Below are 17,580 nucleotides of genomic sequence, written 5' to 3'. Positions count from 1 at the left end.
GTTCCTTTGAGTGTCCGCTGAAAAAAAAAGAAATAATCTCCCGTTGGGGATTGAAACACATATTTTACGATCGAACAGAAGGTTCGCGAACAGTAATGGGCGGTAGAGACTGCCGAAACATTTGAACTTCACGGCGTTGCGATCTCTCGTTCTCTCGGCCTGGTGCGCGGGAAATTCAAATCTGCGCGCTGGCTGCTGCTCGCTGCCGTAACTTTGCACGGCTGTGCTTCCAGACAGATGTGCACGCCACAAGGATTTCTTGTTTTTTTTTTTTGGCATTCCCTGTCGCCCACCGGTTTGCGAGCACCCTGTATTCAGTACTACTGACAGATCCGCTGCCCCTCTTCGGGAGTGGCTGGCGTGTTGTGGCGATGGCGGTCTTGTGGGAGGGGCAGTCCACCTCCCTCCCTCTTTCGTCATTAAAAAAAAAAAAAAACTAGAAGATCAAAAGTAATACTATCAAAGACGTCAAAAAAAAAACCTTCGGTAACCCACCTCCACACTTCCCCTCGAATCGGCCACGGACGGGTAATGTTTGTGGGATGAATGATCGTCGTTTTGTGAGTGCGACAGCGTTGCCCTGGTAGCCAGCCCGCGTGGTTCTCATAACTTTCTTAAATCAATAATAAAAACTCTTAATATTTAAAAAAAAAAAGTTTTTACCAGGGTCATAAAAGTTGTGTTTGATTGTTATTTCTCTAGCACACCCTCACACACACCCACACACACACACACACACACCTATATATATGGTCCAACATACTGTAGGTATATCGCTATAAAATGTGTATATACTTAAAAACTGTGCCAGATCACCGACAAAGTTACCAAGCAGCTTACCGCGGCGCCATCTTGAAGTTCACTGCTCTACCAACGGACAGTGTTGCCAGATAACTACTCGCAGGAGTAGTACCCATCCGCCGAATCCCACGATAAGCACAACACGTGTATTATTTTACCGAGCAGGGCTATTACGTCGGACGGGTTCGATTTCTTCCCCGGAGAGAAGAACCACCATGAAACTCCTCCAGGGTTGTGTGACGGCGGGGGGGTGTTCCCACGGGCTGTTGTGTTCGCTCGGGGGAGCCTCGCCGGCTCCGGTGCGAGGCGCCGAGTGAGGCACGTGTCTGGGTCACGCGCGCCCCGCTGACCGCGATGAGGCGCCTCGCGCAGTCACCCTCCATGCCGACCACTGCCATTCACTGTCTCACTCAAGTATCAGGGATCACTTCAGAGACCTGCAAAATTCACGGATTCATTTCGTGATATGATACAATTCAAATAAGTATACCTAAGTGCTACTTCTGCCATTGGTTCACTGTTAATCTGGAGGACTGAGGGCCAATTAGAGACCCTCACTCATAGAAGTGTCGAATCACAGGCCACCCAGTCGAGACGACTCACAAGTCAGCAGCCAATGAACAGTTGGCATTTGCCCGAGTGTGTAGAGTGTAGTGGAGTCTATCCTGAAGGTCAATGAACCCGCGAATTTTTCCAGTCTCTAGGGATTAGTGATTTTTAGGGACCGGAAAAATTCGCGGGTCCAATGACCTCCACGATGAACTCCATAGTTCTGCCTACACTCGGTCAATAATGTCACCCACTCATTGGCTGCTGTCTTGTGAGACGTTCCAACGTAGCAGCCTGTGATTCGATAAAGCTTTGGTTGGGTGTTTCTCATTGGCTTAGCGTCATCCAGGTGAGTTGTGAGCCAATAGCAGAGGCAGCACTGAGGTATAACTATTTGTTTTTTAGCCTATCGCGAAATGAATCCGCGAATTTTTCCGGTCTCTAGTGATTTTGCTTGAGAAAAGAAAACCGAACTTATTTAACTTTGGTTTTTAATACTTTTTTTCCATAAGTCAATTGTTTTATATATAAATGTTATTAAATACGTTAAACACACATGTCAGATTTGTATGAAAAACATGCTTGCAGTATCACGCGTGCAAACCGGGATTAAATACAGACTTCTTGCAAACACAAAACCTGCCTCTTCTATGTATGAGGCATGTCGGGGTATAATGAGGAGGAAAATACATTATTGCAAGCCTCTAAGTATTACAACAATCCTGACTAAAAAATCACAATAATGTAGTTAAGTTGGTTGTAATTTTCTTACTGTGACTTCGCTTTTTTTTTTTATCCTGGAAGGGAGGGTTCCGGACCCCACACAACCCCCCCCCCCCCCCCGGCCGGGCTTGGCGTGTGGTCGACAGCTGTCACGTGAACAACCGTCGTGGCTGCTGGGGGAGGGGGGGGGAATCCTCTTAGGCCCTAGAGCACAGGCGCATTTCCGAGTTAGTATTCATGTTCGTTGGGGCGAAAAGTAATGACGTTCATTTCAAACAAATCTCATCCCTTTTGCAATAACGGTTTACGAGTTAAAAACTGTTCCACACTAAAGTTTAAGAAAATATTTCAAATTTATACAATAAATTTGGGCGGATTTGGTTCTGTGCCTACTAGGGGAGTCCTGAATATTTCTATCCTTTTATTTCCAATTTCTTTTCAACCCTTGAAATGAAATTGTTGTTAGAAAATATATATAAGGTGTATAATAACTTAATTAAAGTGTAAATGTTGTTTTCATGTTTAATTTTTCAAAAAATTCCTAATTTCCACCACTAATATCCGAGTATATTAGTCTTGAATTAATTCTTGAAAAATAACGGCACTTATCAAACTCACACGAAATTTTGTAGTGATAGGCCTATATATGTATTAATAATTGCATAAACTTTTGATTTGGTGGTTTTAGGGAGTAGGTATCTCTATACGTCAAACTATGTAGACATTTTTCCGGAAGTCGCACTATGTAAATGATAGCTGCAATAGTTTTTCTTCGAAATCTACCTAACTACTATAGAGCGTCCCACTATTAGTTTACAGTACACAGTGCCTACGCTACATGGCGCGCACTGTTGCTAGAGTGGCACTACTCGGTGACACAGATAATTTGCGTTCCACCTAGTAATCATATGACTTATTTACACTAAAAATATTATTTTGCATGCAAAAACAAATTATGTAAAGTTTTAATTTTTTATAAAGAATTTAAAATAGTTTATATTGACAGTATCATTACAGTTGTGGTCATTCTGAAAAATCTAATTCAGTATTAAACACCAAATACTATACGCAAGAAACTATTTGGAGCAACATTGTCAGTATTAATTATCAGGTATGCCATTAAATAATGTTCTATGCTCAAACAGAGAAAAATTTCTAATTTTTAATCATAAAATAAAGTTTCTGATTGTATTATTCTTTTGACATAATACAAGAAGATGCAAAATTTACCTAATTATATTATAATATACAATTTTTCCGTTTTTTTTTCTTTTCAAAAATGTTTCATTACCTCAGAAACTTTTTTTTTGGCATTACAAAGTTGTGTCTAAGACTTTTGTGCTCTATGGCGTATGTCTGAGCACACAGAAACAAGGACAGCACTGGAAACAGAGTTACAAAATTGAGTCTTTGTGGTTTTGTGCTCTATGGCGTATGTCTTGCAACAGCGCACACGTGAGGACGAGACCGTGTACAGTCGGGGAAGCCTTCTTTTCACAGACGAGAGAGCCAAACGCCCGATCGTGCATCTTCGTTTTTTATTTTTTTTATTTGTTCATTGTAACTCATGATAACTAATGGTCAATTAGGTTAGGTTAGCTACATTATAAATACTTTAAAACATTGTGGACGGTTGATTTGGTTAGGATAGCTGCATTGAAGATACTGCGAAATCCTGTAAACGGTTTCCTAGCCCTGGATAGCTACGTATTAAAAAAGTTATTTGCCAAGCGGCCATAAAATGATTTTACAGCATTTTTAATGTAGCTATACTTTACCTAATATAACCAACCATCCACAATGTTTTAAAGTATTTATAATGTAGCTAACCCATCCTAATCGACTCGCAAAATGTAATGCCACACCGGTTTATGCAATGAGATAGAACGGAGCATGAACTTGGGGGGAACTCGCCTGTGAGACGAAGGCCTCCCGTACAGTGTTGGCCAGGAGAAGTGAGGCAAGAGGCATACGGCCCGGGTGTTGCAGGAGCTGGAGGACGTGTACGCCGACCTGTGCGCCATGCTGTCCGAGTCCGTGCTGCAGGGGGCGGAGGTGGTGGCCACCAGGGTGAGTGATGAGTGATGAGTGGTCTCTGCGGCCCGCCACAGTCCAGTCCCGCCGACGAGTGTTCAAGTACTCCCGCCATACTCCTTGCTACCTCGCCGTCCGTACACTCAAGGAGAACCTTTTTTTTTTGACGTGACAACGTCTAATAAATCGATGAACGCCGGCTGCACGCACGAAAAAAAGTGTCCCGTTACGCTCATTGTGCGCTTGCGCCGCGTCTATCTCTCTTCCACTCGATTGGAACAACCATCGATTCAACTTTTCCGAGGCACATTAAACTTGAAACACTCCCATTCGTTTCCTACTTTTCCTATCATCTTCCTATCCTTAACAGAATAACACAGATTGGAAGAAGTCAAATAGCAAACATGTATAAAAGTTATGGTTAAAATAATCTCTTCGTTAAAGTAATAAACATATTTGAATTAATGAGTGCAAATAAAAGTACATTTGTCAATTAAATTGAAAAAGATCATTTCACTCCTTCTTTGTATCCATACAAAATAGTGATAATTCAATAAAAATGACTCAATTTTATTCATAAAAGTATGCAATCATTTCATTCATGTTTTCTTATGACGTTGTCACGTTAAACTATCGTCCATAAACCGACTTTACAGTCAACAAATTTTTTTTTTATCATTCCTTAGCTGGTATTCCATCGCACAATCGTCTAGCACCGTCGCCATTTTGAAACTGAACTACGCATGCGTGGCAAGTGTTACCTGGCTGATTGATGCTGCCGTCAATTGACAGCCTTTGGGATGTACTAATTTATAACAAAAACGTATCAATTTGTGCCTTATTGCCTCTGCGACTGTCCTCTTGATATCCGTTTTAAAATAAGATGCAATTAATTCAAGTCGCAATTGTAACCATTGTTAGAAAGTCACAATTTCAATTCTCTTGTTTCATCTCGCATGAGAAATTAGGAATCGCTCAATCCGTATCAGTAAAAAGAAAATTCCTTCAGAAAGTTCTGTATGACATTATGACCTTAAAATTGTTTAATGTTTTATTTCTGAACTGGTATGGAACTCAGAAAACTTACTTCCAGAAGAGAGAAGCTGCTTGTCTTCCAGGTTGTAGCCTCATCGAAGAAGAAGGTTCAACCGGATTTTCAGTCGGCTTTAAAGTCGCCATCTCCAGTTCTTCAGGGTGGCCACGTGTGTTGGTGGTGATTACTGCTGCCCCGAAGATGGTATCTGCATGGTCGACCGAAACGGCGATCACGTGTTCGTCCTCCGACGCGGCTGCCGCCCAGAAGCCAAGCAACTCCTGACAATGGCCTTGAAATCCCGCGATCCCTAGTGCGCAGCCTCGCATCTCAATGGCGTCACTCTCTCTTTACAGCGCACGATATCTGCCATCACCTATCAGCGCTGTCCTCTGTCGCCAGGTACACCCAACCAGCGCAGCAGTATCAGACACGACTTTATAACGTAAAGCATATTTGAAAAAAATTGTTTGTCTGTAAAGTCGGTTTACGGACGATAGTTTAACGTGACAACGTCATAACAAAACATTGATGAAATGATTGCATACTTTTATGAATAAAATTGTATCATTTTTTTTTAATTATCGCTATTTTGTATGGATACAAAGAAGGAGTGAAATGAAATCTTACAATTTAATTGATTAATTTACTTTTATTTGCACTCATTAATTCAAATATGTTTATTATTACTTTAACGAACAGATTATTTTAACTATAACTTTTATACATGTTTGCTATTTAACTTCTTCCACTCTGTGTTATTCTGTTAAGGATAGGACGATGATTGGACAAGTAGGAAACGAATGGGAGTGTTTCAAGTTTAATGTGCCTTGAAAAAGTCAAATCGATGGTTGTTCCAATCGAGTGGAAGAGAGATAGATGCGGTGCAAACGTACAATGAGCGTAACATGACACAGCGTAACGGGACAATGTGCGTAACGGGACAATGTGCGTAACGGGACCTTTTTTGTGCGTGCAGCCAGCGTTCATCGATTTATTAGACGTTGTCACGTCAAAATGTACAAATTAATTATTTTTGAAACGAAAAAAATTGAAATGAGAATTTTAGAAAACCATTTTCTTTGTTTTATTTCATGAATAACATCATCTGACAATATTCTATTCTTTCATTTAATAAAACTTCAATTAAAGTAGCCATTTTGGTTTCAACCCAATCAAAATTTTTGTATAAAATAATATTAAAATTTTTCGTTCTGTTTGACTGTAGCACATAGTCAGTGAAATACATTTTTATTAATAGTGACAGAATCCTACAAATAGTTTCACCTGTGAAAATATAATTGGTGTTTATTTAGCATTGATTTTTTTCTTGCAGAATGTATTAAACTGTAATAATACTGTCAGTAGACGATATTTTATAAACTTAACAAAAAGTAAAATTAAATTATACTAAAACGTAATAAAACCATCGATCGTATACAAAAAAAAATATTTTAATGTTAAAAGCCGGGTAGTACGCTATCAGTCTGGCAACAGTAAACGCCTTTCGCTCCGGACTGCAGTCTGGGCGTGGGACACGCTATAGAACAATGGCTACGATGTAATTAGTCAAGCAATAATTTATTTACGAATTTTCGCCCGACCGTTCGCATATAGCAGAGGATGTGTGGAACATATACGACCAAAACATTTTCAACAAAAAATGTAATTTGTAACGCCTAAATAGCGAAACATTGGTAGGAATCGAAATAAAACGAAAATACTTATTTGAAAAAACGAACAACCCAAACACAAAGGCTGAGGCAGTGCTGGTAGACAGATTTTTCCAAATATCTGGAACATATACGAGGGTACGAATTGGGGTCCCAGGTGACAGAATTTCGCTATCCCGGTACGCACATGGCTAGGGACACCTGTATTTCACGATTTCATTTCATGTCAAGGTATTTCACAAAACACTGTAGCTTTTTCTAAGAGTCATGGCAAATTGTGAGGGTGCAGCAGTACGGTGACCACATTCTCATTGGCCCCGTTAAGAGCGGGACGACACCTCTCACCGACCTCAGCCAATAACCACAGGAGAAAAGCTACAGTATTTTGTGAAATACCTTGACTCGAAAAGTATTCGTGAAATACAGGTGTCCCTACACATGGCATAATAGAATTTTTGAATATCCCAAAAAACCTTAGTGAACTTTGCTGAGGTGCGTTTAGTGTTGGTATAGAGTTATTATTAATTGGTAGGCTTCACTCCAGGATGGACTCCACTTGTCTCTGCATAGTCGAGGCTTTTCGTTGTGCTCGTTGGTCGATGACAAGGTGATGTCTTTGGTCGGGTAAACAACTGGTAACTCGTGTTTACTTACGGCTGAGTCGGGATGGTCGAGGGCTGTAGTCCAATCAGCAAGCGCGGAGCAGATGCATGCATCTGTGCCCAGGAGGCACAGCACACCGCTAGCATAGCACACCGCTAGTAGTATGAATTGCTCTATGAAACATTTCACACGTTATTCTTAAACTTCGTTTTTAGACAAAAATATACAAAAATAATATTTTCAAGATAATATTGTAATGTTTTAATTAAAATTTTTTGACGTGACAACGTCTAATAAATCGATGAACGCCGTCTGCACGCACGAAAAAGTGTCCCGTTACGCACATTGTCCCGTTACGCTGTGTCCCATTACGCTAATTCTACGCTTGCGCCGCATCTATCTCTCTTCCACTCGATTGGAACAACCATCGATTTGACTTTTTCAAGGCACATTAAACTTGAAACACTCCCATTCGTTTCCTACTTTTCCTATCATCGTCCTATCCTTAACAGAATAACACAGATTGGAAGAAGTTAAATAGCAAACATGTATAAAAGTTATAGTTAAAATAATATCTTCGTTAAAGTAATAAACATATTTAAATTAATGAGTGCAAATAAAAGTAAATTTATCAATTAAATTGTAGATTTCATTTCACTCCTTCTTTGTATAAATACAAAATAGTGATAATTCAATAAAAATGTTTCAATTTTATTCATAAAAGTATGCAATCATTTCATCAATGTTTTGTTATGACGTTGTCACGTTAAACTATGGTCCGTAAACCAACTTTACAGACAACCAATTTATTTTTTGTGTGTGTAACATCTGAGCCCTCGGTATATGGGATATGGAAGGAGTATTTTCGTGAATGCGACGGAAGGTGCTGCCGTATGTGGTGGATGGCGCGAACCAAATTCACAAAGACAAAGGGAAACTTGATAGTATTAACTGTTTAGTGAATTTCAACAAGATGGGCAGTATTTTAATATCATTCCTTGTGAAATATCAGGTCCAAAACCGTGGTTTAGTATATTTTCATGTCTTTTCCCGCTTTCATCGGAGCCATTAAACAATATAGTTTAAAAATTTTTGCCCTGCAAATGGAATGATTCGATAGTCGAGACGTAGCTGCTCCGGCAGCGAATTCTAGCGGCGGGTGCGGAAACTACGTGTGGTTCGCGTCCAGAAATGCAGTCGAGAGCACAGTTTTGGTTTATCTATCACGCTCGGCATTATTTTAAAGTTCCGTACGATGAGTGTGTTTGCAAAAAAATGAGGAGACACGAACTTGCTCTTTACGGAGTGTTATCGAGGCGGGCAGTGGCGTTATAGTTATAACTAGGGACACATGTTTTCCGCGATTTAATTTCATGTCAAGGTATTTCACAAAACACTGTAGCTTTTACTAAGAGTCATGGCAAATTGTGAAGGTGCAGCAGTACGGTGACCACATTCTCATTGGCCCCGTCAAGAGCGGGACGACACTTCTCACCGACCCCAGCCAATAACCACAGGAGAAAAGTTACAGTATTTTGTGAAATACCTTGACACGAAATGTATTCGCGAAATACAGGTGTACCTAGTTATAACATTATAGTTATAACTTTTAGCGAATGTATCAAAAAAGTAAGTATAATTTAATCATAATGTAGCCACAACTAAGTATGTTTTTGGACATATAAATCTGAAAGTTTTAAATTTTGTACTCAGTTTGATTCTTGCTCTAAGCGAGTCTCCAAATTTGTAAACATTTGAGCGTGACAATCATGCAAAACTTTATTTCGTGAAGAATTGTGTTAGTTTGAACGGCTTCGATATGAGTAGATTTCAAATGAATGTCTCGAAGACGTGGAGGAAGGGCACGCAGCAAGGGCGTCGCCAGCCGATGGCCTAGGGTGGGGGGGGGGGGGGCAAGTTGTGGGAAAAGTATGTATTTTTTTTCATTTGGCTACTTTTTTTTAATCTCTAGGGCTCTAGGGAGGGGGCAACTGCCCCCCCCCCCTTACCCCCCCCCCCCCTGGCGACGCCCGTGGCACGCAGGGAAGCGCGGGGCCCCTCGAAGTCGCCCAGAAGGCGGGGAGACAGGATGGCCGTATCCGCCGCTCTCCCACGCGCCAGGCGCGGCGTGAAGGCGCGCGGCCGTCGAAAGTGCGTCCTGGCGGAACGTGAGCCCGCACGCCGCCTGAATGCCCCAGTCCGCCCGCTCGGTGCCCTGAATACCCGCCTGTGGTCTGCCGCGAAGCGCAGACATTAGGGAAGCCTTCTTTTCGCAGACGAGAGGGCCAAAACCCGAAGTTCCCCGAAGTTCATGATTCTTTCCCCTATATTTAATGTAGCTATCCTAACCAATACAACCGTCCACAATGTTTTTTAAAGTATTTATAATGTAACTTAACCTAACCTAATTGACCATTAGTAGAGACCTGCAAAATTCTCGGATTCATTGACCTCTAGGATAGACTCCACAGTCCTTTAAATACTCGCTGAAATGACACCTGTTCATTGGCTACTGACGCGTGAGACGTCACAACTAGGCTGTCCGTAATTCGGCACCTTCATGGTTTAGTGTTTCCCATTGGCTCACAGTTCCCCGGATAAAATGTGGGCCAATCGCAGAAGCGGTACGAAGGTATGGTTGTTTTGATGCTAGCCTATCGCGAAATGAATCCGCGAATTTTGCATGTCTCTAACCATTAGTATCCTTTTATCAACACCGACAAATTTATTTACAATGAAAAAAATAAAAAAAACACTCGAAGATGCCCGATTGGGCGTTTGGCTCTCTCGTCTGTGAAAAGAAGGCTTCCCCCAGATATTAGCCTGCTCCGTAGAGGCAATGGAAGTGTAACAGTAGCGCAACATTTCAAATACAGCTGCTTAAGTGGAACACGCCTTAATTATATTAAATTTAAGTGGCGCCATACCAATAACTATTACCCTTTATATATCAGAGATTTAGCTCTAAACTATAAAACTTTTTTTTTTTTTTTTTTTTACCTTTTTGGAAATAAATTTTCATTTTACTGGGCATTTTCTGATGATATTTTGAATTTTGTACTTATGCCCTTTCAAAATGTTTTGTTTAATATTCGTTATATCTTTGATGTTTATAATTTTATTTAAAAACCATTTATATTTTTTGTATTTTATTTAAATACATGTTTGTATGCTCGAAAGTTTATTTGCAGGTTTTTTTTTGTAGTTATTTTTCTGTTATTTTTTTATTGTGGTCACTTAATTTCTTGCTGCTAAAATTAACGGTTAATAGCACAGATTAAAGTGTTTGTTAAATTATTTATCATTTTTCAACGGGCGCCTTACGACCTCCTGTCATCAATAATTCTGCTTCTGACAGTTCTTTTTTTTTTTTTTTTGCACGTGAGTTTAAAACCATATAAATTGTTTATGAAAGTTTTTTTTTGGAAAATTTCCTTAATAAATTCTTTTTATGAGTTTTAATCGCCTATGTTTTGAAGTCCTAGCGTGAAAATAAATAAACAATGGTTTTTCCTAAAATCCTTAAAAAAAATAAGTTTTACGAAAACGTAATATGCACAAGGCGTGACATTTACCGCTATTACAGGGCCGTAGCCAAGTTTTTGTGAATGTGAGAATCCAGTCTAACCATTAAATCACGAGTAAGTATTCTTTATAAAGGAATTTAAAAAAGAAAAAAAATGTTTGTCACACTAAAATCTCAGGTAAAGTGAATTTTAGTACTCAACGTTTACACATAGAAACTGGGTATTTTATGTTATTGTATTTTTATTTTTTAAATACTTTTTTCTTAAGTCAATTGTTTGATTTCGTTAATACAAGTCATTAATATATATTATTACGAGTATAATGTGGGGGAACTGGGCTGGTAAGGGATATCCCAATTAAGCTTTTTTAAGTTTTGTTAATTACTAATATTTACATTGCTAATAAATAATCGTGCTTAAAAATGTCTGATCGCCCATCACTTGCTCTTAAAAATGTTTATTCGCAAGTCACTCAATGTCTGTCAAGTTCCGCAGTTCGCACTCAAACCATTAATATTTATATTTATATTTATGTACAGTTATGAATACTGAAGAATATTATTCGTTTCGCAGCGCTGTAAAACCTTAAATAATAAATACATTTTCAAATGTTTATAATAAAAATTGTTCCTTAAAACACCATCTATAAAAATATAGTCTGATATAATTTTTTTGTAAAATGATTAGGTATAAAAAAAGGTTATATCGACAAGTAGATATTTTCCTCTCAAATTTTTATGGATTTTCGCTTATAACGTTCATTGTATCAAATATTAAGTATACTTTTATTTTATTATAATGTAACCTCAAGTATGTTTGGACAATAAACCCTTAAAGTTTTCAATTTTGAACTCAGTTTAATTCTTGCTCTAAGGAAGTCTCCAAATTGTAAACATTTGAGCATGACAGTTAATCATGCAAAACTTTATTTCACGAAGAATATGTTAGTTTGAAAGGATTCGATATGAGCAGTTTTTGTTTTTACGTAAATTTCAAATAAATATCTTAGAACAGACGTAACACTACATATTATCACACTGTTTAAAATATAAGTGTGTGTACGCATGCTACATCTTACGAAAGGATGATTTTTTTTTTTATAGATATGAAGCTGACATTTTATTGGAAAATCCTTCCCCGAATTTCGAGAGAATTTCCCTGGACGCTTTATTTTACTGTCGAGACTTATCTGGAAATGAAAAGGGGAAGGGGGGAACGTAAAACATAATACTCATTGGTGTAAAACATGTATGTAGATGAAAACGAAAGTTTTGATGCATAAAATAAATTTTCAAAATATACGACCGAATAACATCAGAGATGATAATTATAGATTTTTTTTTGTTTTTATTGCGGGTATACGGTCCATCGCACCAGATGATAACACACTATCTGCGGAGTTTTTAAACCACTACGTACAACGCGAGGGGTTTTTACGCAAGTATGGACATTGGTTTTTATTATTATTTTTTTTTCACATTGCAAAGCATTACCTTTATTTACATAGTCCGTTAGAACTTTGGAGGAAAACCGATATTACAAACAAGGAAATGAAAAACTCCATGAAAATCATTCATGTGATACATGTAACCAAAGCAAAAAATATATAAATTTTAATACAAACATATTTATGTATGTATATATTTATTTATATACATACACACACGCATAAATTTGTGCCCCAATTGTGGTTATGGCGTCATATGACATTGGCCTTGAAACATATTATACTAATGCAAATTACTTTGATTTAGCTGCCATATTTCACCACGTGTTGTTCTTAAAATGCGCCAAAATGAAATATGCGTTTTAATTTGTAAGCCTATTTATACTGCGATTTTTAGCTTGATTCTTAGTTAAGTTTCTCTGGAATACTTTACTACCCTCGTGGGGAAAGACTTTTCCTTCTTTTAGCTTCACTAATTCGAGCCTTCATTAAAAACCTTCATTAACATGTATAATTTAACTCTGTCTTTCTTTTATGACTTATAACCTTCATTAAAAATTTTAAAGCTTTTGTTGTAATAATTATTTTTTTAAGTGAACCTAAATGATTTAAGCAATTTGGTATATTTACAAAATCTCGGATTAGGCTAATACTGCTTATACGAAACAGTTAAATTGCTGTCCAGCATTGACGTCATAGTAGATTGTGCAGTGTGAAACGACCTGTCTAAGGGAAAACTCGACGATGCTTTTAGATCTTGATTTTACACGACCAAGCGGTTATGAACATCAGACAAACGTATGAAAGACATAAATTTACATGTTTATTTATCTAATACCAGCTTGCCTCACGACTTCGTTCTTGGGATAAAATTTCACTCGGGTTATACCGATAAAAAAATAGAAAATTAATTTTTTTATATTATTTACTCATTGAAAGTTCAAAAATAAATTTAGGCTTCTCAGTAATATACATTTTTGGTTATAAGTTCAGAAAAAAAAATCCTATGTATACCTGATCATTCATATTTTTTTATTATTCCCATGTTGACGACAATGCTGAAATAATTTTGAAAAATCCACATTTACTCAAGTTATTGTATAGAATTAATTTATTGAACTTACAAATCAATCGTCTTTTTTTAAAGCTATCATAAGAGATTTATTCATCAATTAACAAAAAAAAAGTCGTTATTAAATTTTTAACTTAACAATTCTATAGGCCTATGGAAGTTATGATACTTATTGTAGGGTTTTAGTGTATAATTATCGTCATAACATCTTCGGAACGGTTTGAGTTATCACAATAACGTAGAGACTAAAAAAATTCTGGATTTACTATTTAAATCTTGAATAATTTCAAACCAATAGAATCATCAGTTTTTGAGTTATCGTTTCGTACAGATTGACAAAACTTATTTTTCTTCATGTTTAGTTTCTTACATGAGTAATGTTTTATATTAAATAATTCTAAAATTACAGACACTTCAAGTCATGTTTTTTGCCGTCTGCTTTTTGTTCGTAAATATTCTGCGAGCAAAATTCATGTAGAACAGCTTTTTTTCATGCTCTTCTCTGATTGGTCGTACGTAACTTCAATTCTACAGAATTGTCACGATGTTTTATATTTCAGAGCTCTATAGAAGAGAGTGGTTGGCGGTATTCCAAACGACCCCTTTTTGTTTAAAATATTGTTTCTTGTGAGCCACTTTTCTCTACGAAACCAGAAAACACGTGGGTAAGTTTTGAGTTTTGTCAAATGAAATCATTGGAGTAAACGTAGTTTATCATCTCAATACCTAACTGTTTCGTAAATAAGTTGTACATTATTAAAATATTTGTTTTATTAATAAATTACTACTTTTTCATGATATAATAATTTATTTTCTTTAAAATTTACAGTAGTAATTTTAGTAGATACTGAACAATGCGCTAATTATTTTTCATTTATTTGTTTAGTTAGCCTACTAGAAAGATTTTTATTTTATGACAAGTTGTGAACCGTCTTTTTTGGTTAGTATGTTAAATTAAATCCTGTATTTTTAGCAGGAATTTGTTTTGTTGTTTATATTTATTTATCTTGTGGAAAGCTTTGTTTTATGGGTGAATATTTTGTTGCGTGATTTGGGCAAAAGCTATTGTTGTACAGTACTACTATTTTTTTTTACCCCTAATATTCAGGACCCTAATTAATTTTCCAAGATAATACCAATAATATGGTAGTCGGTTACATAAATCATATACTTACTCAAAACATTTCATAATACCTGTAGTTACGTAAATGAAATCATTTAATATTTTTAACTATTACGTAAGCAAACAAAGGAATTTTATTGAAAAATTAAACTGTAGTTAGAAGCTTATAATGTAGACATGCAAATTGATGATTACCACATTTACATTCCAAGTTAAAAATTGGCGTAAACCGTTATGTAATGTATTATGATATCATTCGTGAATATAGCAAATATTGTCATAGGGACAATGTAGTAAACTCGTAAGAAATACGCTCGACAAGTGATATCAGCGAACCTGGCGGCAGAGAGTGTAACTACGTTCTTGTACAATGTGAGAGCAGTGGCATCTAGCGGCGTGGAGTGAACATAGCTTGAAGGCAATGCAGTAAATTATCTCGCGCTTTGCCTATAATAATTGTCCAGAGTTTCCACAAATTGTCGTATTACGATATTTGGAGATAGCTAAAAGGTGATACTGTGCCTTATCTGATGCGGCCAGTAAGAGACGAAACATTGGTGCGCATACAGCCTAGTAATGCTATCTCTCGGCAGCTATTGTAACTAAAGCGTCTTCTCTTTGAACGAGGCAGGTGGCGACACTGCATCTCATGTCCCCGCTTAAAATTATTCAGTTTATTTTATGTTGATTTCGAAGTGCTACATACAGCTGATATTAACCATTAAAAGTGTACGATATACAAACACATACAAGCGCGCGTAAGAATTATATTTTACAAGCGTGAGCTTTTGACGTGTTTGAAATACAAGTTTTTACAAGTAACTAAGCACGCATCTGCAATACGTTTTCACATGGTAAAAGTTTAATTTTTCTAGAGTAGGTGCTCAAAAATTAAAGTTCTACAAAATGAATATTTTAGCACTGCGAAAAACCCAGTTAATTTTTTTTAAAATTATAATTGAACTAACGTAACCAACAGTTCAAAAAATTAGCTTATTTAATCCAACTAACTGTTTAAAACAGTAAACAACGTAAAGTATCGCAATATCTTTTAAAAGAATCGTCAGATTGAGCGGAACTCAAAAATACTATATCTAGAATTTTTACTCTCGTGTTTTAGAAGAGCACCTATCCTACAAAAAAAAAAAGAGCTTTCTCCTCTTCGCTCTTTGAGAAGGGGGGGGGGGGTGGTAATACCCCTAAATTTCGAAAATTTCAAAAATATATTCTGGTTATTTAGAGTGGTTCCGTGTTATGATGGAAAATATGCCCAGGGTTCGTTAAAGGCAATATGGGTACCGTATCTGAAATTAACTGGCCACTCTTCCGGCGGGATCAAATGTATGATACCATACATACAAAGGTAAGACTCCATGGGTAAGTTGGCAGACCTATCTATATGACCGTGATCACGGTCAGGTCTGGCAACTTACCTTCATTCTCCATCCACTTAGTGAAGCTCACGGCGGCCAGCGAACTATCAGCGCTAGTAATAGGTGTCCCCTTCAATAACATTGTTGTAACATGGGAGTGACTTATAAAAATAGAATTTTTTTTTTAACTCTGTTTCGTTTTGAACTTCACTTACAGTTTAGAATTTTTATTAATTTTTTTTGAAGCTACGTATCGACTAAATGTATAGCAATAACTTGTAACTTTGCCGCAGTTGTCAGTTGATAGTTGGAGTGTTGAGAAAGTAGATCCCAAACAGACTGGAATCTGCCATATGAAATCATGTTTTTAATGTTGAGTGCATATTTAAATCTAGAAAATTCTTTTGCTAGTATATATTTTAATATTCAATATACTTTACGGACTATATATATATTAACGAGCAATATTTTGATATAATTTTCTTCCGAACAGTTTTAACTAAATTAGCTAATAAAAGCAGGCTAGAATGTCTGATGCCGCTAGATGCCATTGCTCTCACGCACTCAAAACACATTGTACAAGAACGTAGTTACACTCTCTGTCGCCAGGTTCGCTGACATCACTTGTCGAGCGTATTTCTTACGAGTTTACTACATTGTCCCTATGACAATATTTGCTATACCCACGAATGATATCATAATACATGTCATAACTATCTACGCCAATTTTTGACTTGGGATGGAAATGTGGTAATCATCGATTTGCATGTCTGCATTATTCGCGGATTTAGCACTTCTAGAGCGCAGCACTGCATATAACAAAATGGAGGGCAAAGACGGCATTGAGATTGTTGATTTGTAATGGATATTTGTGTTATCGTGTGTCTGTAGGTGATAATTATAAAATGTTTGAACCCGTAGTTGAAATGCACGAAATCATGAACTATGTACTTAAGCTGGGTTTATAATTGAAAATTAAGAATTATGAATTATGAATCGTAATTAGTTGTGTACTTAATATGACTCAATGCATGGTAGTGGAATGGTTTATGATTTTTGTGTAGGAATTTTGACGGGTCGTGTGCAAACCACATGATGACTTAAGATTTAACAGAAATGGTTATATTTTATATTTTTCCTTAAGACTTATGATAAGTGCTAATAGAGCACAGTAGAAGATGGTGTTGGTGTGAAAAATGATTTGCTGGGAAAACAGGTTACAATGTAGTGCAAAAGGAGTTCAAAATACAGAATTATTAGTATCCTGTGAGAAATGAGAAGATACTTGAGAATAAAACATGTTCCTACAAAAAATTAAAATAATTAAAAATAAATAAACATTTTTAGTATTAAATTTCCTATATAGATTATTCTTAAGTGTTTTAAGTTCGCTTTTATACGAGTCTTTAAAAAAATATATTTAAAATGTCATGAATGCTTACAGTTTTTAAATGTATAGCCATTTTATGGTGGCCTGGATTAGATGATATCATTTAAAAACTACTTTCTATTTTATATATGTACCTATATTCAAGTTAAATATCTCATTTTTATGATTTGAGTATGAATTATAGGTTACGAGCTGTAGTATGGTAATTATTTAGTTTTGCCCCTCTTCTTTA

The 17,580-nt window shown here is 36.8% G+C and overlaps 1 protein-coding gene across 1 annotated transcript in view; it reads left to right on the top strand.

Annotated features, from left to right (window-relative positions):
* The window catches only part of LOC134535228 (uncharacterized), a 333,789-nt gene that overhangs the window by 242,205 nt on the left and 74,004 nt on the right, over positions 1-17,580 (top strand). Inside the window, exon 6 of the mRNA XM_063374290.1 lies at positions 4,063-4,143. Within this exon, the coding sequence (XP_063230360.1) occupies positions 4,063-4,143 (81 nt within the window). The remainder of the gene's footprint in view (positions 1-4,062; positions 4,144-17,580) is intronic.

The sequence above is a fragment of the Bacillus rossius genome, chromosome 8, assembly GCF_032445375.1.
Source record: "Bacillus rossius redtenbacheri isolate Brsri chromosome 8, Brsri_v3, whole genome shotgun sequence".
Classification (NCBI taxonomy): domain Eukaryota; kingdom Metazoa; phylum Arthropoda; class Insecta; order Phasmatodea; family Bacillidae; genus Bacillus; species Bacillus rossius.
The sequence above is the reverse complement of the archived record's forward strand: the minus strand, read 5'-3'. Positions and strand labels throughout refer to the sequence as shown.